This window comes from Mauremys mutica, chromosome 1 (assembly GCF_020497125.1).
Source record: "Mauremys mutica isolate MM-2020 ecotype Southern chromosome 1, ASM2049712v1, whole genome shotgun sequence".
Taxonomy (NCBI): Eukaryota; Metazoa; Chordata; order Testudines; family Geoemydidae; genus Mauremys; species Mauremys mutica.
This window is the reverse complement of record NC_059072.1, coordinates 371,552,838-371,577,003: the sequence shown is the minus strand read 5'-3', so window position 1 is coordinate 371,577,003 and position 24,166 is coordinate 371,552,838. Positions and strand designations below refer to the sequence as shown.

The 24,166-nt window shown below is 51.9% G+C and overlaps 1 protein-coding gene across 16 annotated transcripts in view; it reads left to right on the top strand.

The window, feature by feature from the left end:
• DNHD1 (dynein heavy chain domain 1) overlaps positions 1-24,166 on the top strand; it is a 200,898-nt gene that overhangs the window by 52,583 nt on the left and 124,149 nt on the right. For 14 of the 16 annotated variants that reach the window (XM_045025296.1, XM_045025318.1, XM_045025311.1 and 11 more), the window contains 6 exons: positions 7,886-8,029; positions 8,549-8,663; positions 8,884-9,152; positions 9,880-10,123; positions 12,826-12,983; positions 13,749-13,874. In XM_045025296.1, coding sequence (XP_044881231.1) covers positions 7,886-8,029; positions 8,549-8,663; positions 8,884-9,152; positions 9,880-10,123; positions 12,826-12,983; positions 13,749-13,874 — 1,056 coding nt within the window. Of the gene's footprint in view, positions 1-926; positions 1,158-7,885; positions 8,030-8,548; positions 8,664-8,883; positions 9,153-9,879; positions 10,124-12,825; positions 12,984-13,748; positions 13,875-24,166 lie in introns of all 16 variants that reach the window. The other 2 variants (XM_045025396.1, XM_045025349.1) reach the window with 2 other exon arrangements.

The following is a 24,166-nucleotide window of genomic DNA, read 5'->3' as shown; positions in this document are numbered from 1 at the left end:
TAATTAATAAGTAAAAAGTGATTGTATTAAATACAGAAAGTAGGATTTAAGTGGTTCCAAGTAGTAACAGACAGAACAAAGTGAATTACCAAGTGAAATAAAATAAAACACTCAAATCTAAACCTAATACAGTAATACAACTGAATACAGGTAAAAATCTCACCCTTAGAGATGTTTCAATAAGTTTCTTTTCTCAGACTGGACGCCTTCCTAGTCTGGGCACAATCCTTTCCCCTGGTACAGCCCTTGTTCCAGCTCAGGTGGTAGCTAGGGGATTCCTCATGATGGCTCTCCATCTTTGTTCTTCTCCACTCCTTTATATATCTTTTGCATAAGGCAGGAATCCTTTGTCCCACCCCCTCCTTCTCAATGGAAAGACACCAGGTTGAAGATGGATTCCAGTTCAGGTGACATGATCACATGTCACTGCAAGACTTCATTACCCACTTGCCAGTACACAGGAAGACTTACAGGTAAAACAGAGCCATCTGCAGTCAATTGTCCTGGTTAATGGGAGTCATCAAGATTCCAAACCACCATTAATGGCCCACACTTTGCATAATTACCACAAGTCCTCAGAGTTATATTTCATATTTTTAGTTTCAGATACAAGAGTGGTACATTTATACAAATAGGATGAGCACACTCAGTAGATTATACGTTACAAGAGACCTTGGTGGGGAGGGATAGCTCAGTGGTTTGAGCATTGGCCTACTAAACCCAGAATTGTGAGTTCAATCCTTGAAGGGACCACTTAGGGTTCTAGGGCAAAATCAGTCCTTGGTCCTGCTTGTGAAAGCAGGGGGATGGACTCAATGACCTTTCAGGGTCCCTTCTAGCTCTGTGAGATAGGTATACCTTTTGCATGAAGCATATTCCAGTTACATTATATTCACTCATTAGCATATTTTTATAAAATCATATAGACAGCAACATAACAACCACCAACAGAACCAACAAAGAACCAGGAATCTGCTCTGAGACCTTTAACAACAATAACAGAAAACAGCAGCAGAGCACAGATGGAGCATCAGGACTGTTCAAAGCTCAGATACGTCAAACCGAGAACAACAGAAAAGATTGCAGTAAAAGAGCAACAATGTGAACACAACTCCAGTTCCTCAGTAGTCGACACCACACCAAGCCCTGAGAAAACTGTGAGTGAAAACACACAGTCACAAACCTGGAGCAAGTGCTTTAGGGGTTGTGAATAAAAAACAAGAACTGAAAACCTATGCGATGCAGGGGTATCTCCTTATGCAGTATCTGAAAATTGTTATGAACTATTCTCTTAATAAGCTAGGCACAGCCCTCCAGTATTCTAAAAGGATTTGGGAAAAACATGATGCTTTGTTCAGAAAGTTGATGGCCGGTGTATCCTTAGGGGTTCTAAAAGAAACTGACTGGAAACTCCCTCAAAACACGAAAGCTCTTGTGGCTGACTTTGAAAAATCCTTCAGTTTTCCAGAGGGTGGCTCAGGTTCTGAGCAGACATGACTAGTCATGGAAAGGGGCATCCTCAAGGGGTAAACAAAAGGGAGGTCAGTGTTTGGAGGATAAACAGATGGCTTCAAAAAGTTATCATCAAGGATGATTGTGAAAATTTTAAAAAAGGTTAAACAGGTGAGGAAGAGAAAAAAACAAAAAGCGATGCCCCCTAGTGGAGGCTGTCAAACTGTCGTGTCTGAAAATGGGGAGGCTGGATCCAGCCCTGGGCTGCTATGGGCGGTGGTGACTCTCACATAGGGCTGGTCTATACTACGTTGTTAGACAGGCATTCCCTGCATTGGGTCAAATTTATAATTAGCTTGTCTATGCTACAGAGCCCTTCCCGCTGACCTAAAGGGCTTTTAAAATCGATGCCTGTACTCCACCTCAACGAGAGGAGTAGTGCTAGATTCGACCTTCCCAGGTCGAATTAGCGGTAGTGTAGACACAGCACAGTGTATTTCGACTTGTTTGGCCTCCGGGAGGTGTCCCAGAGTGCTCCAATGTGTGCGCTCTGGACAGCACTTTCAACTCCATTGCACTTCATAAGCCATGGGAGCAAGGGGTAGGCTGGGTCTCCAAGGATAACTATTGGCATGTCAACATCACCAACGGCAATTTTCTGGTCTGGGAAGAAAGTTCCTTCTTGCAGCTTTCTGAAGAGACCGGAGTTCCTAAAGATGCGTGCGTCATGTGCCTTTCCCGACCATCCCATGTTGATGTCGGTGAAATGGCCCCAATGATCCACTAGCGCTTGCAACACCATTGAGAAGTAGCCCTTATGGTTTATGTACTCTTTGGCAAGGTGGTCTGGTGCCAAGATAGGGATGTGTGTTTCATCTATTGCCCCACCACAATTAGGGAACCCCATCATGGCAAAGCCATCCACTATGTCCTGCACGTTTCCCAGAGTCACTACCCTTCTTATAGATTCATAGATTCATAGACTTAAGGTTAGAAGGGACCATTATGGTCATCTAGTCTGACCTGCTGCACAATGCAGGCCGCAGAATCTCACCCACCCACTCCTGTAACAAACCCCTAATCTATGTCTGAGTTATTGAAGTCCTCAAATTGTGGTTTGAAGACCTCAAGCTGCAGAGAATCCTCCAGCAAGTGACCTGTGCCCCATGCTGCAGAGGAAGGTGAAAAACCTCCAGAGCCTCTGCCAATCTTCCCTGGAGGAAAATTCCTTCCCGACCCCAAATATGGCGATCAGCTAAACCCTGAGCATGTGGGCAAGACTCACCAGCCAGCACCCAGGAAAGAATTCTCTGTAGTAACTCAGATCCCACCCCACCTAACATCCCATCGCAGACCATTGGGCCTATTTACCTGCTAATAATCAAAAATAAATTAATTGCCAAAATTAAGCTATCCCATAATAATTGGAGATATACTAATCTCCTTGATCTGGAAGGGACCCTGAAAGGTCAGTGAGTCCAGCCCCCTGCTTTCACTAGCAGGACCAAGTACTGATTTTTGCCCTAGCTCCCTAAGTGGCCCCTTCAAAGATTGAACTCACAATTCTGGGTTTAGCAGGCCAATGCTCAAACCACTGAGCTATCCCTTCCCTCCTAGCCATCCCCTCTATGAACTTATCAAGCTTGGTCTTGAAGCCAGATATGTCTTTTGCCCCCTCTACTCCCCTTGGAAGGCTGTTCCAGAACTTCACTCCTCTAATGGAGAGAAACCTTCATCTAATTTCAAGTCTAAACTTCCTAGTGTCTAGTTTATATCCATTTGTTCTTGTGTCCACATTGGTACTAAGCTTAAATAATTCCTCTCCCTCCCTGATATTTATTCCTCTGATATATTTATAAAGAGCAATCATATCTCCCTTCAGCCTTCTTTTGGTTAGGCTAAACAAGCCAAGCTCTTTCAGTCTCCTTTCATAAGACAGGTTTTCCATTCCTCGAATCATCCTAGTAGCCTTTCTCTGTACCTGTTCCAGTTTGAATTCATCCTTCTTAAACATGGGAGACCAGAACTGCACACAATATTCCAGATGAGGTCTCACCGGTGCCTTGTATAACGATACTAACACCTCCTTATCTTTACTGGAAATACCTCGCCTAATGCATCCTAAAATCGCATTAGCTTTTTTAATGGCCATATCACATTGGCGGCTCATAGTCATCCTGTGATCAAGCAATACTCCGAGGTCCTTTTCCTCCTCTGTTACTTACAACTGATGTGTCCCCAATTTATAACCAAAATTCTTGTTATTAATCCCTAAATGCATGACCTTGCACTTTTCACTATTAAATTTAATCCTGTTACTATTACTCCAGTTTACAAGGTCATCCAGATCTTCCTGTATGATATCCCGGTCCTTCTCTGTGTTAGCAATACCTCCCAGCTTTGTGTCATCCGCAAACTTTATTAGCACATTCCCACTTTTTGTGCCAAGGTCAGTAATAAAAAGATTAAATAAGATTGGTCCCAAAACCGATCCCTGAGGAACTCCACTAGTAACCTCCTTCCAGCCTGACAGTTCACCTTTCAGTATGACCCATTGTAGTCTCCCCTTTAACCAGTTCCTTATCCACCTTTCAATTTTCATATTGATCCCCATCTTTTCCTCCATAGCCTCATTCCCATTTGTCATCCTACCATTATCCCTAAGCTCCTCATTAGCCTCATTAAAGACTGAGGCAAAGTATTTGTTTAGATATTGGGCCAAGCCTAGATTATCCTTAACCTCCATTCCATCCTCAGTGTTTAGCAGTCCCACTTCTTCTTTCTTTGTTTTCTTCTTATTTATATGGCTATAGAACCTTTTACTATTGGTTTTAATTCCCTTTGCAAGGTCCAACTCTACATGGCTTTTGGCCTTTCTCACTTTATCCCTAAATGTTCTGACCTCAATAAAGTAGCTTTTTTTGCTAATCCCTCCCATCTTCCATTCCTTGTAGGCTTTCTGCTTTTTCTTAATCACCTCTCTGAGATGCTTGCTCATCCAGTGTGGTCTACAACTCCTGCCTATGAATTTTTTCCCCTTTCTTGGGATGCAGGCTTCTGATAGTTTCTGCAACTTTGACTTGAAGTAATTCCAGGCCTCCTCTGCCTTTAGATCCACAAGTTCTTCAGTCCAATCCACTTCCCTAACTAATTTCCTTAATTCTTTAAAGTTAGCCCTTTTGAAATAAAAAACCCTAGTCCCAGATCTATTTTTGTTTATACTTCCATCTAGTTTGAACAGAATTAGCTCATGATCACTCAAACCAAGGTTGTCCCCTACAACCTTCTATGAGGTTCTCACTACTCACCAAAACCAAATCTAAAATGGCATCCCCTCTTGTTGGTTCTTCAACTACTTGGTGAAGGAATCCATTAGCTATTGCATCCAGAAAAATCTGCGCCCTATTATTATTACTAGCACTTGTTCTCCAGTCTATATCTGGGAAGTTAGCGAAGTGAACTGATTGCCCTGGCTACTTGGATCACAGCAGCCCCCATGGTAGATATACCCACTCCAAACTGATTCCCGAGTGACCAGTAGCAGTCAGGCATTGCAAGCTTCCGCAGGGCTATCGCCACTCACTTCTCAACTGTCAGAGCAGGTCTCATTTTGGTATTTCTGCGCTTCAGAGTTTGTGTCAGCAGGTCCAGAAATGCATTAATACAAGCTCCTGGAAGGGAAGACCTGCATAAAAGTCAAAGGGATTACCCTCAATATGGCAAATTGTGAGAAGATCAACCTGGACTAGAGCACAGACCTGGGTGAGAATACCCCAACAAAAAGATAGATGTGCAGCAGTCCTCTGTGGCAAGGAACAAAAATCAGTGGCAAACAGAAACAAAGATCCATAAGAAAATGCAGCAAGTCATTTACAACAAGAGAGTAATCAGAGAGAGATTTAAACCCTACTCTACGGCTTTTGAAAATGGATACGCAATGGGAACACACTTTCTGTAATTCTTGTAGGGCCTAGCAACTGTGGGAAAAGTTAATTTATTAAAAATGTGTTGATAATATCGAGCAAATGTTATCTGTTATGCCTGAGAATACTGTGTGGTGTTACAGTTGCTGGTGTATAAAGAACTATTTTGTAAATACCCTTTCATCAATTTTGTGGAGGGGTTGCCTGATTTTTTTTTAACAATGACTGTTTCCTACCAATAAAGTACATATGGTTGTTGTAGATGATTTTATGAACTTTGCATGTGAAAGTGATGAAACTGAGAAAGCCTTTGCCAAGTATGTACATCACAGGAACTTGAGCATTATGTATATAGTTCAGAATGTATTTTGTCAAGGAAAAAAGAATAACAAATTAAGCTAAACAAGACCAAGACTATAACAGGGTTCAAAAAAGAACTAGATAAGTTCATGGAGGATAGGTCCATCGATGGCTATTAGCCAGGATGGGTAGGGATGGTGTCCCTAGCCTCTGTTTGCCAGAAGCTGGGAATGAGCAACAGCGGGTGGCTCACTTAATGATTACCTGTTCTGTTCATTCCCTCTGGGACACCTGGCACTGGCCGCTGTCAGAAGATAGGATACTGGGCTAGATGGACTTTGATCTGACCCAGTGGGGCCATTCCTATGTTCTTATGTAAACACAAAGTACACAGTTCTTTTAAAAAACCCCAGGGATAAATCTCTGTGCTTGCTTGGCAAATGTACCCTGGCAAGGTGCAATTCTTTCTAGAAGCTTTTGAGGATGCTATCAAATAACCTTATGGCTACACTGAATCAAGTCATGTGATCCTAGACGACTCCCAACTTCCAATCCAGTGATTAAGTTATCTTTATCAGTCATAACAAGGTCCGGAAAAAATGACCTCCTGTGGCGTGGAATACCTTTTGTGTTAGAAAATTATCAGCTGTAATGTTTAGAAACTGCAGTGACGTTTTACTGCTGGCTGCACGAGACCTCCAGCGTATGTATCCCAAACTGACTTCTTCCATAATGATGCAATTTCTTGCTTCCACGTATTATTTTAGTAGATGCTCTTGTGCCTTGGTGAGACATGAGGCCCCCCAATCTTTCCACCTCCCTCTGTCTAATGCCATGTTTCTTGTTCTGTTTCCAAGACAGCAACATCTTTATCTACACACTTTACAAACAGGTGCTTATCATGAATCTGGTTTTGGGGAGTCCAGCCTGTCTTGAGGAGTGATGTACCAAACTCCAGGAATACAGGTGGGCTGTGGGTTGGTGTGTGGGACGGAGCCAGGCTTTTTGAGAAGGCTTCCTGAATCTGCATGATCTTTTCAGTACAGTAGGGTGATAGTTCTTTGCAGTGCTGGGTGCTCAGCTCTGATGCAGGTTGTAGGCACCCAGGATTGCTGAAGAAGTTTACCACACTGGATAGCTCCTTGGAGCAGGGTTTGCTAGCTTCATTGGAGGCTCATAGGAAGGCTCTCTTGGCCTGTATTTAAGCCTCAGCATGAGCTTGGAAGAAATCCTCATGTTTCATTTTTTGTCTTTATCAGCCTTCGATTCTGCTGTTGGCTCTTGAATCTCTGCCCTTCTTTCATCCTCTGGTGGAGGGTGTCAGAAAACTAGGAGGTCTGCATGGGCACTGGGGAGGAAGGGGCCACTGGGGGCCAGCATGTTGATGGTCCAGGCTAGCATACACGGATCATGATTCACCCATTCATAAGCTCTTTGTCCTGTGAGTGGAGTGTTGTTGTCCTTTAGCACGCTATAGAATTTGTAGTGTCCATGAGTCTATGGTCACAGATTCATAGAGGTCTCAAACCAGAAGGGACCACTGTGATCATCTAGCCTGATCTCCTGTAGAACAGAAGCCAGAGAACTTCCTCCAGATAATCCCTAAAGCAGAGCTGTTAGACAAACATCCCATCTTGAAATAAAAACTGCTACTGATGGAGAACCCATCACGATCCATGGTAAGTTGCTGTTCAAATATTTGCACCTTATTTACAGTCTGAATCTGTCTAGCTTCTACTTCCAGCCATTGGAACGTGTCAGACTTTCTCTGCTAGACTGCAGAGCTCATTGTTAAACATTTTTTCCCCATGTCAATACTTAGACTGTGGTCAGTCATTCCTGAACCTTCTCTTTGGTAAGCTACTCAGATTGAAATCCCGGAATCTCTCCCTAAGTCTTCTCTGACTCTCTCCACTTTATCAATGTCCTTCTTGAATTGTGTCCAGTACTGGTGTCCCTAGCATCATCAGCCTCAGTCACACCAGAGCCAGCTACACAGTAAATTGTGTTTGAAAAGGCATCTTCTTGAAAGGCCTTTTAGGCCTCTTCTTTGTTCATTTACCCTGGAAATAGATGTTACAGCCTAGAGCATGTGGCTAGGACCCCGCCAGGGCCATCACCTCACCCACCCAGAGCCCAGGGTACCCAGGGCATGTGGAGCCTGCAGGGTGTGGTTAGGACTGACCCTGTTCTGACTCTCTCCTCTGCAGGCCAATGGTACCATGCGGAAGGCTGTCCTCCGAGTGCACCTGGTCTTTGACGCTGACAGCAAACTGGTCCCCTTTCCCTCCAGTCAGGAGCTGGAAACCAGCCTGCTGGGGGCCCTGGAGGCCGTGGTGGAGTCTGTACTGCAGGTTGGTACCTCTGACTCCCAGCTTGGCAGTCACCCCTCCCCAGCTGTGCAGACACCAATGGGAGTAGGGAGTCTGCCTGCATCCAAAGAGCACATCCATCCCCTGTGCCAGGCTTTTCCTGCTGCACTGCCATTGCTGAAGGTCAGGCACATGCCTGGGGCTTAGGTGCCTTCACCGCAGTGTTGGTGGGTAGTGGGAGGAGCCAGCTCCCAGCAAGATCTCTGTGTCAAGTCAGTGCTTCAGCTATGTGGATGGGCTGGCTTAGGGGCAGGGGGTGGGGAACTCATGCTCTTGCTATGGAGGAGTGGTAAGGGCTGGCGGCTCTTGCTGGGAGGTTGGGCTGGGTGCTCCTGCTGCAGGGTGGGGAACCAAGTGTAGTCAATGTTATAATGTGGGCCTAGCCCACAGGTCAAAGGACCCTGATGTGAGGAGTGGAGGGTTGCAGAAGGTGAAGGAGATTGTGCCAAGCACTTTTCTGCAGCCAGTGGGGATCTCCCAGTTCCTCTCCTGTCCCTGCAGGTAACCCGCACCAGGAAGGAGAAGCCAGTGACCCAACCTGAGCAGAGTCCTGGAGATACAGAGACTCTCAGAAGTCAGGACTTGGCAGTGGTGCTGTGCAGTCCCCAGCCAAGTGGTAGGTGACTTCCTCATGCAGGGCCCGTCGCCATCTGCTGCTTCCTGGCCAGATGGAACACTGCCACAGGGCCTCCCAGGGTGGAGGGCAGAGCAGATGGGGCAGAGGCCCTGCTTCTGCCCACTACACCCAGGTGCCAGGGAGGGGAGTGTGCACCCCCCATCATCCCTGCTGAGATTTTTGGTTGAGCCCTCACTGTCTCTGTCTTTCTCCTGTGCAGCCCTTCGAGAAGCAGATAAAGAAGGCCCTGAGGCCCTGGCCCCCGAGTCCCCTGATGAGCTGCTCCAGAGTCTGCCTGCTGAGGTGCTTTGTGGCCAGGAGCCACAGCTGGTGCACCATCTGGATCTGAAGGTCATCAGGGGCCTGGAGGTGAGTGGGCACCGGCTGAGGAGCCAGTACCCAGCGCCGTCGAGGGAGCAACTGGAGCAGGACCTGCTCTCGGACAGCAGTATCCAGGAGGCCCTGGCCAGCCAGCGGGCTTTGCTGGCGGTGAGTGAGGGGGCTGCCTGGCCTCTTTTCCCTTCGCAGTGTCTCTAAGAGCTGGCCTTTCGCCAGAGCTCTTGGCCCAGCCTTATGGCCCTGGGCCCAGGGCTGCCTGTGCGCTGCCGCCCCATCCACACCTTGGGAACGTCCGATCATGTCGCCAACATCCCTCTTCACTGCATCCCACAACGCCTCCCGGCTTCTTCATTGCTAAGAGTTGATTGACCCCTGCAGCTTTGGCGCTTCCCCCGGCTCACGCTGTGTGCACTGGGCCCTAAAGACACTGAGCTCTGGGGGGGCCGTCTCTCCCTTGGAGTCGGTGACGCACCCAATATAAAGGGGCCTGATCCTGAGTGGGGCCTCTGGTCATCGCTGCAGTACCCAGTACAATGATCCCACATCCTGAACTCCCCTCTGCCTCTCCCTCCTATTTATCCCCTGCTCACTGGGGCCTTCTCCAGCGCTCACTCCCCTCTGGCCACTTCCTCCTGGAACTCCCAGACCAGGGCCCAGCCTGGCTCTCAGGGCTCAGACTTCTCCAAAGCCATTGTCTTACCTGGGCGATAGCTTGCCCCAGCTCAGACAGGAAGTGGGATCCTGGGTGGAGGCTGGGCTCCCAGGGACGAGGCTGCCGGGTTGGCTTTGAGGGAGGCATGGCAAATGGTAGGGTTTGCTCTGTATCTCCTGGGGCCTGGTGCTGTGGTTTGCTGAGAGCCCTGTGCTATTCCTGCAGGAGGCACTGAGTGAGACCCAGGAGATCTGCAAGCAGCACACGTGGGTGGCAGAGATCCACAGCTTTGCTCACAGCTGGAGCCCCAAACAGCTGGAGCTGATGAAGGGCTGGCCCGCGGGCAAATATGTGCAGCGAGTTGTACAGCTGCGTGCCTGGGCAGAATGTGTCAGAGAGGTGCCCTCCATGGTCATCACCTGCAACCGGCTCCTCTTGGTGGATTGCAGCAGCGTGCAGCAGGAGATTGGTGTGTGGGGCGTGAGGGGGCATGCAGAGGATGGTGCACCCTGTGGGGGATTGCTATGTGGGCATCGGGAGGGGCAGAGGCGTTCACATGGGCAAGGGGCAGTGAGCCCCTCGTGGAGCAGGCAAAAGTCAGGTGGGGTTAGTCGGGGTGATGGAGTGCTGTGGGGGGGGAATGGCTGGTCACAGGGGAGGGGTAATGGGACCTGGCGATGGGCTCCGGGGTGGGGGTAGCTGGTCATATGGGGGGGGGTAATGGGCCATTAGTAAGGGGGGAGCTGTGGACTGTGGGAGTGTGCGGCTGGTGATGGGGGGGGTAATGGGCCGTTACTAAGGGGGGAGCTGCGGACTCTGGGAGTGTGAGGCTGGTGACGGGGGGGGGTAATGGACCGTTAAAAAGGGGGGAGCTGTGGACTCTGGGAGTGTGCGGCTGGTGATGGGGGGGGTAATGGACCATTAGTAAGGGGGGAGCTGTGGACTGTGGGAGTGTGTGGCTGGTGATGGGGGGGTAATGGACCATTAGTAAGGGGGGAGCTGTGGACTGTGGGAGTGTGCGGCTGGTGATGGGGGGGGTAATGGGCCGTTAGTAAGGGGGGAGCTGCGGACTCTGGGAGTGTGCGGCTGGTTATGGGGGGGTAATGGACCATTAGTAAGGGGGGAGCTGTGGACTCTGGGAGTGTGCGGCTGGTGATGGGGGGGGGTAATGGACCATTAGTAAGGGGGGAGCTGCGGACTCTGGGACTGTGCGGCTGGTGATGGGGGGGGTAATGGACCATTAGTAAGGGGGGAGCTGTGGACTCTGGGAGTGTGCGGCTGGTGATGGGGCGGGTAATGGACCATTAGTAAGGGGGGAGCTGCGGACTGTCGGAGTGTGCGGCTGGTGATGGGGGGGGGAATGGACCATTAGTAAGGGGGGAGCTGCGGACTGTGGGAGTGTGCGGCTGGTGATGGGGGGGGTAATGGGCCGTTAGTAAGCGGGGAGCTGCGGACTGTGGGAGTGTGCGGCTGGTGACGGGGGGGGGGGGTAATGGGCCATTAGTAAGGGGGGAGCTGTGGACTGGGGGAGTGTGCGGCTGGTCACATGGGGGGTAATGGGCCGTTAGTAAGGGGGGAGCTGTGGACTGTGGGAGTGTGCGGCTGGTGACGGGGGGGGGGGGTAAAGGGCCGTTAGTAAGGGGGGAGCTGCGGACTCTGGGAGTGTGCGGCTGGTTATGGGGGGGTAATGGGCCGTTAGTAAGGGGGGAGCTGCGGACTCTGGGAGTGTGCGGCTGGTGATGGGGGGGGTAATGGACCATTAGTAAGGGGGGAGCTGTGGACTCTGGGAGTGTGCGGCTGGTGAGGGGGGGGGTAATGGACCATTAGTAAGGGGGGAGCTGTGGACTGTGGGAGTGTGCGGCTGGTGACGGGGGGGGGGTAATGGGCCGTTAGTAAGGGGGGAGCTGCCGACTCTGGGAGTGTGCGGCTGGTGATGGGGGGGGTAATGGGCCGTTAGTAAGGGGGGAGCTGTGGACTGTGGGAGTGTGCGGCTGGTGACATGGGGGGGTAATGGGCCGTTAGTAAGGGGGGAGCTGCGGACTCTGGGAGTGTGCGGCTGGTGACGGGGGGGGGTAATGGGCCGTTAGTAAGCGGGGAGCTGCGGACTCTGGGAGTGTGCGGCTGGTGACGGGGGGGGGGGGTAATGGGCCATTAGTAAGGGGGGAGCTGTGGACGGTGGGAGTGTGCGGCTGGTCACATGGGGGGTAATGGGCCGTTAGTAAGGGGGGAGCTGTGGACAGTGGGAGTGTGCGGCTGGTGACATGGGGGGGGTAATGGACCATTAGTAAGGGGGGAGCTGCGGACTGTGGGAGTGTGCGGCTGGTGACGGGGGGGGGGTAATGGGCCATTAGTAAGGGGGGAGCTGTGGACTGTGTGAGTGTGCGGCTGGTCACATGGGGGGTAATGGGCCGTTAGTAAGGGGGGAGCTGTGGACTGTGGGAGTGTGCGGCTGGTGACATGGGGGGGTAATGGACCATTAGTAAGGGGGGAGCTGCGGACTGTGGGAGTGTGCGGCTGGTGACGGGGGGGGGGTAATGGGCCATTAGTAAGGGGGGAGCTGTGGACTGTGGGAGTGTGCGGCTGGTCACATGGGGGGTAATGGGCCGTTAGTAAGGGGGGAGCTGTGGACTGTGGGAGTGTGCGGCTGGTGACATGGGGGGGTAATGGACCATTAGTAAGGGGGGAGCTGCGGACTGTGGGAGTGTGCGGCTGGTGACGGGGGGGGGGTAATGGGCCATTAGTAAGGGGGGAGCTGTGGACTGTGGGAGTGTGCGGCTGGTCACATGGGGGGTAATGGGCCGTTAGTAATGGGGGAGCTGTGGACTCTGGGAGTGTGCGGCTGGTGATGGGGGGGGTAATGGGCCGTTAGTAAGGGGGGAGCTGTGGACTGTGGGAGTGTGCGGCTGGTGATGGGGGGGGTAATGGGCCGTTAGTAAGGGGGGAGCTGTGGACTGTGGGAGTGTGCGGCTGGTGACATGGGGGGGTAATGGGCTGTTAGTATGGGGGGAGTGGTGGTCACCCATGGAGGGTTGGTGACAGGCCCGAGTTGGGGGGTCTCTGTGGTCACACACAAAGGGTTGGTGGGTGCCTGTGGATGGGAAATTGGTGATGGCAGCAGCGCTGGCTGCCCTTGCCTCATGGCCTGATACCCGCTTGCTCCATGCCCCCCAGTGCCCCTGCTGGACTCCGTCATCAAAGAGATCCTCTCCCTGCTGTTGAGCGAGACGTCCCAGCGCAGCGAGATCCTCATTTCCCAGCTTGGCGGGGTTGTGCAGCTCTACCAGAGCGTCAGCACTGACATCTTCACCATTGCCAAGTGCTCCCAGAAGGTATGGCAGGAACAGACCTCCAGGGACTCCATGCTCTGCTGGGCTCAGCCAGCTGCGGCCCAACACGCATTCCCACTAGTCCCACCGTTTTGTCCCACTCCGCTCCTCTTTGAGCAGACTGAGGCTTCCCCTTCCCCATAGCACTGCCCCATGCCTTCAGCTGGATCGGCAGCCATCCCCAAGGAGGAAGGATTCAGCCCCACCACCCAAGCCAGGCACTCTGTATGGGGTCCCATGCTGGTGTAGCCGCAGAGAGGCTGACTGCTGTTAGCAGAAGTCTCCCAGAGCAGTGGGCTTCAGAGCTAATAACCAGAGCTGGGCAAATAGTCAATTCATCAAAGAAACCTTGTCATGGCACTGAAACATGTACATTCCGGCTGAATTTGGTGACTAGTTTCAGATGAAAAAACCTGAAAATAAAAGTGCCAGCAATGTGGAAGCAATCTGTTCCACCATTGCATTTTGTTCAACCCAAACAAAGGAGTTTTGGTTTTTCATTTTATCCAGAGAAATGGACAAAATTCTGTTTGTTACATTTGTTTTTCCAGGGTTTTCATTCAGCATTGCACCGACAGTGCCTCAGTCTCTCTGCAGACTCACAGCAGGTGTCTCTGTGCCAGACACATCCAGCACAGCCCTGCCTCTCAGAGCTCAGTGAGCGGAGATCTGGGGCACTCAGCATGAGGGGCTGGGTGATCTGCTGGGAAGGCAGCAGATGGGGTCCAGCCCCAGTCTAACAGAGAATGGTGCTCACTCTTCCTGCAGTTGGAGCAATACCAGGGCCAGATGACAGAGCTGCAGGAGCGCGTGGAGTATGTGCGAGCTCTGAACGAGGTGATCCGTCAGCACTTCCGCTCACTCAGCCTGGATGAGGAGAACCTGGAGAACCTGGTGAGCTCCCAGCAATGGCATGCTCTGGTTGTGAAGGGAGATCATAAGAACTGCCAGACTGGGTGAAACCATTATCTTGTCTACATCCTTAACATCAATGACTTCATGTGGCAGTGAGTTCCACAGGCTAAATATACCTTGTGTGAAAAAGTTTCTTTCCCACCTTCCCTTATAATTGACAGTCCCCTTGTTCCTGTAATATGATCCAGGGACAACAGAAAACCCCAATCTCCTATTTCTTCTCCAATCAGTATTTGTAGACTTCTTCGAGTGCTTGCTCATGTCCATTCCATATTAGGTGTGTGTGCTCGCCACATGCACCGGTGCTGGAAGTTTTTCCCTCAGTGGTATCCATAGGGGCCTGGCTGTGGCACCTTCTGGAGTGGCACACACATGCTGTGGTATAAGGGGCACCGCCGGTTCCCCCCACCCTCAGTTCCTTCTATCCGCCAGTGAAGGTGCTGGAATGTCTGCTGCTTCCGCTAGCCTTTTTTTGCTTGCTTCAGTGTTTTGAACGTTTATAGTTAACAGTTTCCCTTAGTGTGTTAGTGTTTTTGCTTGATTGGTCCCGAACAGGACCTAGCCTAGGGATGGGGCATGCCCCAGTCCCTAGGCTTTAAGCCCTGTGATCGTTGCAAGAAACCGATGCACATCAGCGATCTGCATAATAGTTGCTTAAGGTGTCTGGGCGAGTCACATATAAGCAACAAGTGCCATATTTGCAAGTCCTTCAGATTAAGAAGGAGAGAGACTTCCATCTCAAAGCACTCCTAATGGAGTCATCTCTAACTCTGGCACCGGAGCAATCAAGGTCTGACTCTGCCCTGAGCACCGCAGCATCAGTGTGGAGCGCCCCACCGGCGCCGATCCCTCTCCACGGCATCTGCCAAGCGGGAGGGAAGAACTCCTACATCCCACAAGGGAAAGGAGAGGGCAGGAGGGGAGCCAAGGCCTGAGAAGGGCGGCTCGATACCTCCTACTGGGAGTTGGGGCCTAGCTCAGGTCGAGCGGTCCAGCCTACCCCGACCCATGCCTGCCAAGCCGGACAGTGATGAGGGCCTTCGTCAGAGATCCTGTTGACACCTGAGGCCCTGCAGGCAGCACAGGATATCCTGGCACTACCAATGCCTCCCACACCAGCTACGGCATCACCCCGGTCTAGGGGTAAACACGCCTTAGGTCCTTTCTGTAGGTCTCTGGCTCAGCGGCGCCGCTCCCCATCGCAGGGGATGGCCCGCCAGCGCTCGCCTGCACGGAGCCACCCGGCCTCGAAAGCAGAGAGGCAGGCTCAGCGAAGCCCTCATTGGTCTCTGAACTCAGGGCACCGTCCACAAGGCTCAAGGCGCACCTCACCGGTGACCTGGCACAGGCCTGTAGAGGTCCACCCTTTCCAGCATCGACAGCGCAGGGACCGGCTCACTGCTTCACCCATGGTGCGGCACCAGTCATAGGCCCGGGACAGTCAGTCTCAGGAGCAGAGTCGCCAGTATGTGTCGCCACCACACAGATCCCCTAGATCAGGGGGAAGGTCTCCCTGGCAACTGAACTGCTAGATCCTGGTACTGGTCAAGCAGTGTGAGGTGTAGATCACCGGAGTGCTGTTGCAGATCCGCTGAATGCCACCGGTCTCCAAGGACTCGCAGAAGAGATTTGTCCTGAGCAGAGAGCTCCCCATCCAGGCACAGCAATCTGCACTGCAGTGACCGGGATCACCGACTACTCAATCGTGGTCACCCGAGAGCAACCACTCAGCCTCGAGCTCCAGCACCGGACTGGAGTCATTGCCGGCGTGCCAAAACCTGGCACCGGTGGTCCCCTTGATGTCAGCGGCACTGCCAAGGGCCAGTGGCCAGCTGCCCGGTACCCATGGAACCCTTGGGGCTTTACCCGGCCTTCACAAGTGCTCAGGTCAGTGGCGGGGGCCTCGGACAAACCATCGGCCTCGGTATCCCGCCCTCCCCCAGAGCCAGCTATTCCTGAGGAGGGAACCCCTCAGGCTCATGCAGACCCTGGGGATCAGCCGGCTGGACGTGTCAAACCCTGTGGCGCTGGCTTCCTCCTCATCTTTGCCTGATGAGTTGCCTCTAACTTGGGGCTCCAAGTGGAGGAACTAGAGGAACCATTGGACTCCCTGTTCGATGTCCTCTGCTCAACGGCACCGGCCAGGGTGGCTCTGCCCCTCCATGAAGGGGTGTCTAAGTTCACAAACGCCCTGTGGCAGACACCCTCATCCCTGCCCCCCATCTCCAAGAGGGCAGAAAGAAAGTACTTTGTACAGGCTAAGGGCCATGAGTATCTATTTATCCACCCGGCCCCAAGCTCCCTGGTAGTAGCAGCCGTTAATGAGCGGAAGAGACAAGGCCAGCCGCGAGCCACTCCTAAGAATAAAGACTCAAAGAGGCTGGATTTGTTCAGACTCAAAGTTTATTCATCCTTCAGTTGAGGGTGGCCAACCACCAAGCCCTCTTTGGCCGCTATGACTTCAATATGTGGCAAGCCATGGCCAAGTTTGAGGATTTGCTTTCCGAGGACACCAGAAAAGAGTTCTGGGCAATCCTCGATGAGGGCAAGACTGCGGCCAGAGCGGCCCTGCAAACAGCCTCGGATATGGCAGACTCTGCGGCATGCACCATGGCCTCGGCCATCTCCATGCAGAGGGCGTCCTGGCTTCTTGACGTGATTGAAATAACAGAAACTTGGTGGGGCAGTTCACATGACTGAAGCACTATCATGGATGGCTATAAACTGTACAGGAGAAAAGGTGAAGGAGTTGCATTGTATGTAAGAGAGCGGTATGATTGCTCAGAGGTCCAGTTTGAAACTGGAGAAAAGCCTGTTGAGAATCTTTGGGTAAAGTTTAGAGGCGAGAGCAACAAGGGTGATGTTGCAGTGGGCGTGTGCTATAGACCACCGGATCAGAAGGATGAGGTAGACAAGGCTTTCTTCGGACAACTAACTGAAGTTTCCAGATCACAGGCCCTGGTTCTAATGGGGGCAGGGGTGAGCTGGAGCCGGTTCGCACCGGTTCGCGCGAACCCGTTGTTAAATTTAGAAGCGGTTTTAGAACCGCTTGTTAACTAGCTTCCCTGCGAGGGAAGCTTTGATGGGCTCTGCCTGGGAAGCCTGTAATTCCTCCTCCCGGCCGCCGGGGGGCGCTGCGCTGTGCTGCGAGAGCCATGTGAGCTGCCTCCTGGCCCTGTTGCTGCTCCTGCTCTTTGGACCTCTGGCCCTGGGGCTCCGGCTGCGTCCTGCTGCTCCCAGCCCCCCCCCCCCCCCGTGTGAGTATCTGCGCCCCTCCCCCGCCTTCCCTGCCCGCAGCCACCCCCTGCCACCCCCTGCCCCCAGCCACCCCCCTGCCCCCAGCCAGCCCCTGCCCACAGCCAGCCCCTGCCCACAGCTGCCCCCTGCCTGCAGCCAGCCCCTGCCCACAGCTGCCCCCTGCCAGCCCCTGCCCACAGCCAGCCCCAGCCCCCAGCCACCCCCCTGCCTGCAGCCAGCCCCTGCCCACAGCTGCCCCCTGCCAGCCCCTGCCCACAGCCAGCCCCAGCCCACAGCTGCCCCCTGCCCCACCCCCTGCCCACAGCCACCCGCAGCCAGCCCCTGCCCACAGCCGCCCCCTGCCAGCCACTGCCCCAGCCAGCCACTGCCCCCAGCCAGCCCCAGCCCCCAGCCCCCCCCGCCTGCAGCCACCCCCTGCCCACAGCCGCCCCTGCCACCCCCTGCCCCCAGCCAGCCACTGCCCCCAGCCAGCCCCAGCCCCCAGCCACCCCCCTGCCTGCAGCCAGCCCCTGCCCACAGCCGCCCCCTGCCAGCCCCTGCCCACAGCCAGCCCCAGCCCACAGCCGCCCCCTGCCCCACCCCTGCCCACAGCCACCCGCAGCCGCCCCCTGCCCACAGCCGCCCCCAGCCAGCCCCTGCCCCCTGCCTGCCCTTGCCCCCTGCCAGCCCTTGCCCCCAGCCACCCCCTGCCCCCAGCCACCCCCCTGCCTGCAGCCCGCCCCCTGCCCACAGCCAGGCCCGGCCCCACCCCCTGCCCCCAGCCGCCCTCTGCCCCCAGCCACCCTCTGCCCCCAGCCACCCTCTGCCTGCAGCCCCTGCCACAGCCACCCCCTGCCTGCAGCCAGCTTCTGCCCACAGCCGCCCGCAGCCACCCCCTGCCCACAGCCACCCGCAGCCCGCCCGTCTGCATCACCTGCCCACAGCCAGCCCATGTCACTCCCTGCCTCCAGCTAGCCCTGCCCCACGCCCCTATCTGCAGCCAGCCCCACATCCACTGGTGCCCTGCAGTTCCCAGGGCAGTAACCCTGCACACCTGCTTTAATGAGGGGGGGGCAGGGAGCAGCTGGGACCCACACATGTGCACACCCTAGAGTGACCAGACAGCAAGTGTGAAAAATCGGGACGGGGGTGAGGGGTAATAGGAGCCTATATAAGAAAAAGACCCAAAAATTGAGACTGTCCCTGATCACCACCCACACATGTGAAACGGAGCTCATTTCTAGTTCAGCCCCATCTTTTTAAAAAAGAACTTTAGGTAGGGTTAAAATACATCTGTATTTTCCTGGACATGTCAGGCTTTTCGGTTCTTAATCACCTCCTGGGAAAATATGGACGTATGGTAACCCTATTGGTACAAAAAATACATGCTGTCGCACATCCCTTAAATCAGAACTTTTTATAGGGAACCCGTTGTTAAATCAGAACTTTTTATAGGGAACCCGTTGTTAAGATTTTGGCAGCTCATCACTGAATGGGGGACTTCAATCACCCTGACATCTGCTGGGAGAGCAATACAGCAGTGCACAGACAATCCAGGAAGTTTTTGGAGAGTGTTGGGGACAACTTCCTGCTACAAGTGCTGGAGCAACCGAATAGGGGCCATGCTCCTCTTAACCTGCTGCTTACAAACAGGGAAGAATTGGTAGGAGAAGTAGAAGTGGGTGGCAACCTAGGCAGCAGTGAGCATGAGATGGTCGAGTTCAGGATCCTGACAAAGGAAGAAAAGAGAGGAGCAAACTACGGACCCTGGACTTCAGAAAAGCAGACTTTGACTCCCTCAGGGAACTGATGGGCAGGATCCCCTGTGAAGCTAATATGAGGGGGAAAGTTGTCCAGGAGAGCTGGCTGTATTTTAAAGACGCCTTATTGAGGGTGCAGGAACAAACCATCCTGAAGTGCAGAAAGAATTGTAAATATGGCAGGCGACCAGCTTGACCTAACAGTGAAATCCATGCTGATCTTAAACACAAAAAAGAAGCTTACAAGAAGTGGGAAATTTGGACAGATGACTAGGGAGGAATATAAAAATATTGCTAGAGCATGCAGAGGTGTAATCAGGAAGGCCAAGGTACAATTGGAGTTTCAGCTAGCAAGGGATGTGAAGGGTAACAAGAAGGGTTTCTACTGGTATGTTAGCAACAAGAAGAAGGTCAGGGAAACTGTGGGCCCCTTACTGAATGGGGGAAGCAACCTAGTGACAGATGATGTGGAAAAAGCTGAATTACTCAACGCTTTTCTTGCCTCCATCTTCACAGACAAGGTCAGCTCCCAGGCTGCTGCACTGGGCAATACAGTATGGGGAGGAGGTGAGCAGCCCTCAGTAGTGAAAGAACAGGCTAAGGACTATTTAGAAAAGCTGGACATGCACAAGTCCATGGGTCCAGATCTAATGCATCCAAGGGTGCTGAGGGAGTTGGTGAATGTGATTGCAGAGCCATTGGCCATTATCTTTGAAAACTCATGGTGATCGGGGGAAGTCCCGGACGACTGGAAAAAGGCAAATATAGTGCCCATATTTTAAAAAGGGAAGAAAGAGAACCTGGGGAATTACAGACCAGTCAGCCTCACCTCAGTCCCTGGAAAAATCATGGAGCAGGCCCTCAAGGAATCCATTCTGAAGCACTTGGAGGAGAGGAAGGTGATCAGGAACAGTCAACATGGATTCACCAAGGGAAAGTCATGCCTGACCAACCTGATTGCCTTCTATGATGAGATAACTGGCTCTGTGGATATGGGGAAAGTGGTGGATGTGATATATCTTGACTTTAGCAAAGCTTTTGATACCGTCTCCCACAGTATTCTTGCCAGCAAGTTAAAAAAGTATGGATTGGATGAATGGACTACAAGGTGGATAGAAAGCTGGCTAGATCGTCGGGCTCAATGGGTAGTGATCAACGGCTCAGTGTCTAGTTGGCAGCCAGTATCAAGCGGAGTGCCCCAATGGTCGGTCATTGGGCCAGTTTTGTTCAACAAGAAGGCTATGAATCATAGAATCTCAGGGTTGGAAGGGACCTCAGGAGGTATCTAGTCCAACCCCCTGCTCAAAGCAGGACCAAACCCAACTAAATCATCGCAGCCAGGGCTTTGTCAAGCCTGACCTTAAAAACCTCTAAGGAAGGAGATTCCACCACCTCCCTAGGTAACCCATTCCAGTGCTTCACCACCCTACTAGTGAAAAAGTTTTTCCTAATGTCCAACCTAAACCTCCCCCTCTGCAACTTGAGACCATTACTCCTTGTTCTGTCATCTTCTACCACTGAGAACAGTCTAGATCCATCCTCTTTGGAACCCCCTTTCAGGTAGTTGAAAGCAGCTATCAAATCCCCCCATATTCTTCTCTTCTGCAGGCTAAACAATCTCAGTTCCCTCAGCCTCTCCTCATAAGTCATGTGCTCCAGCCCCCTAATCATTTTTGTTGCCCTCCACTGGACTCTCTCCAATTTATTCACATCCTTCTTGTAGTGTGGGGCCCAAAACTGGACACAGTACTCCAAATGAGGCCTCACCAGTGCTGAATAGAGGGGAATGATCATGTCCCTCGATCTGCTGGAAATGCCCCTACTTATACAACCCAAAATGCCATTAGCCTTCTTGGCAACAAGGGCACACTGTTGACTCATATTCAGCTTTTCATCCACCGTAACCCCTAGGTCCTTTTCTGCAGAACTGCTGCCCAGCCATTCGGTCCCTAGTCTGTAGCAGTGCATGGGATTCTTCCGTCCTAAGTGCAGGACTCTGCACTTGTCCTTGTTGAACCTCATCATATTTCTTTTGGCCCAATCCTCTAATTTGTCTAGGTCCCTCTGTATCATATCCCTACCCTCCAGCATATCAACCACTCCTCCCAGTTTAGTGTCATCTGCAAACTTGCTAAGGGTGCAGTCCACACCATCCTCCAGATCGTTAATGAAGATATTGAACAAAACTGGCCCCAGCACCGACCCTTGGGGCACTCCACTTGATACCGGCTGCCAACTAGACATGGAACCATTGATCACTACCCGTTGAGCCCGACCATCTAGCCAGTTTTCTATCCACCTTACCGTCCATTCATCCAGCCCATACTTCTTTAACTTGCTGGCAAGAATACTGTGGGAGACTGTATCAAAGGCTTTGCTAAAGTCCAGAAATAGCACATCCACTGCTTTCCCCTCATCCACAGAGCCGGTTATCTCATCATAGAAGGCAATTAGGTTAGTCAGGCATGACTTGCCCTTGGTGAATCCATGCTGACTGTTCCTGATCACTTTCCCCTCCTTTAAGTGGTTCAGAATTGATTCCTTGAGGACCTGTTCCATGATTTTTCCAGGGACTGAGGTGAGACTGACTGGCCTGTAGTTCCCTGGATCTTCCTTCTTCCCTTCCGGGACCTCCCCTGATCACCATGATTTTTCAAAGATAATGGCCAATGGCTCTGCAATCTCATCAGCCAACTCCTTTAGCACCCTCGGATGCAGTGCATCCGGCCCCATGGACTTGTGCTCATCCAGCTTTTCTAAATAGTCCCGAACTACTTCTTTCTCCACAGAGAGCTGGTCACCTCCTCCCCATACCATAAGATGTCAGAACATGTTAATATTAGAACTGAGTGGGTCTAATATTTATTTAAATTACTTTTGTGATATAGAATTACATACAGTGCTCCTGTCAGAGATTCCCAAGTTATCTACAAAAACACTAGAGTCTTCAGTTGCCCAAGTACCCCTGGAATCATGGTTAAAGTTCCCCTCCCCCCCTCCAAATCTGAAGTGGCGCCATTGTGGGCAGGCAAGGAATTTGCACCCCCATGTGCAGCCCCATTGGCCTAACTGGAGCCTTCCTCCCAAATTTAGAATCACATCAGCCACACCATCAGGGGCTCGTTCACCTGCACATCTACCAGTCTGATATATGCCATCATGTGCCAGCAATGCCCCTCTGCCATGTACATTGGCCAAACCGGACAGTCTCTACGTAAAAGAATAAATGGACACAAATCAGATGTCAAGAATTATAACATTCAAAAACCAGTAGGAGAGCACTGTTTGTTTGTTTGGTTGTTTGAGGGACCGTGTGCTCTGGCTGGCAGTTGGAGGCAGGTTTGAAAGCTCGAAGCCTCTGGTAATTGGCTGAGCCTTAATCAGTGGGCGGGGCATTCACTCAGGCCAGGGCTTTATAAAGCCGTGCACAAGCGAACAGGGGCTGCTAACAGGGAGTTTCGCAAGGGAGTTTAGAAGGGGAGTGGGAAGGGAGTGGGAGTCTCTCGCCAGCCCTAACCCCTTCCCTGTGGTCCCCCTAAAACCTATAAACCGAACCACATCTCAAAACTCCTTTCTGTAAACCACCCTTCCATTAACTAGGAGACAATGCAGGCAGAAGCCCAGCAGCAGAGTGGGGGCTATCCAGTTTATTGCGCTGAGTGTAGCATGTATGATTACCTGCCCTGTGGGCGGGTGGCGTATGTGTGCAGTCAGTGCAAGGAGCTCCTGGCCCTCAGAGACCATGTACAGACTTTGGAGGCCAGGGTGGCGGAACTGGAGGAGCTAAGAGAGGCATGTTGATGAGGCTTTCCGGGACACTGTAGAATTGTCCCACCTCCGCTCAGACAGCCCCTGCGTTGTTGAGGAGGAAGAACGGCCCAGGGAAGCAGAGCAGTCAATGGGGGCAGAGGGAAACCTTCCCGTAGTTGGGACCCTCCTTCCAGATGGTGCTGGGGTTGCCTCTTGCACTGAGGTTACCTCTCCGGGGGGGGGGGGGGGGGGGGAGGGAACTCCAGTTCCTAGGAAAAGGCAGGTGTTAGTAATGGGAGATTCGATTATTAGAAACGTAGATAGCTGGGTCTGTGATGACCGGGAGAACTGTATAGTGACTTGCCTGCCTGGTGCGAAGGTTGCGGATCTCTCGAGGCATCTAGATAGACTTATGTGTAGTGCTGGGGAGGAGCCGGTGGTTGTGGTACATGTAGGTACCAATGACATAGGGAAGGGTAGGAGAGATGTCCTGGAAGCCAAATTTAGGCTGCTAGGGAAGAGACTGAAATCCAGGACCTCTATGGTGGCATTCTCAGAAATGCTCCCAGTTCCACGCGCAGGGCCGGGTAGGCAGGCAGATCTTCAGAGTCTCAATGCGTGGATGAGATGATGGTGTAGAGAGGAGGGGTTCACGTTCATTAGGAACTGGGGAAACTTCTGGGATGGGAGGAGCCTATACAGGAGAGATGGGCTCCACCTAAACCAAAGTGGAACCAGACTGCTGGCACTAAACATTAAAAAGGTTGTGGAGCAGTTTTTAAACTAGGAGATGGGGGAAAGCCGACTGCTGCAGAGGAGTTTGTGGTTCGGACACAGACTTTTCTTAGGGGAGAGTCTGATGATAGAGAATCTCCAGGTTATAGTCAGGAGCAGAGGACGGAAGAGGATAATGTAAGGGCCGGATCAGATGGTAAACAGTCACATAAAAAAGAATCTGGCACATCAGAAAAAGGCAGGCTAATAAACAGGGACAAGTTTTTAAAGTGCTTGTACACAAATGCCAGAAGTCTAAATAATAAGATGGGTGAACTAGAGTGCCTTGTGATAAAGGAGGATATAGATATAATAGGCATCACAGAAACCTGGTGGACTGAGAGCAATCAATGGGACACAATCATTCCAGGGTACAAAATATATCAGAAGGACAGAACAGGTCGTGCAGGGGGAGGAGTGGCACTATATGTGAAAGAAAGTGTAGATTCAAATGAAGTAAAAATCATATGCAAATCCACATGTCCCATAGAATCTCTATGGATAGAAATTTCATGCTCTAGTAAAAATATAACATTAGGGATCTATTATCGACCACCTGACCAGGACAGTAATAGTGAGGATGAAATGCTAAGGGAAATTAGAGAGGCTATCAAAATTAAGAACCCAATAATAGTGGGGAATTTCAATTATCCCCACATTGACTGGGAAAATTTCACTTCAGGACGAAATGCAGAGATAAAATTTCTCGATACTTTAAATGACTGCTTCATGGAGCAGCTGGTACGGGAA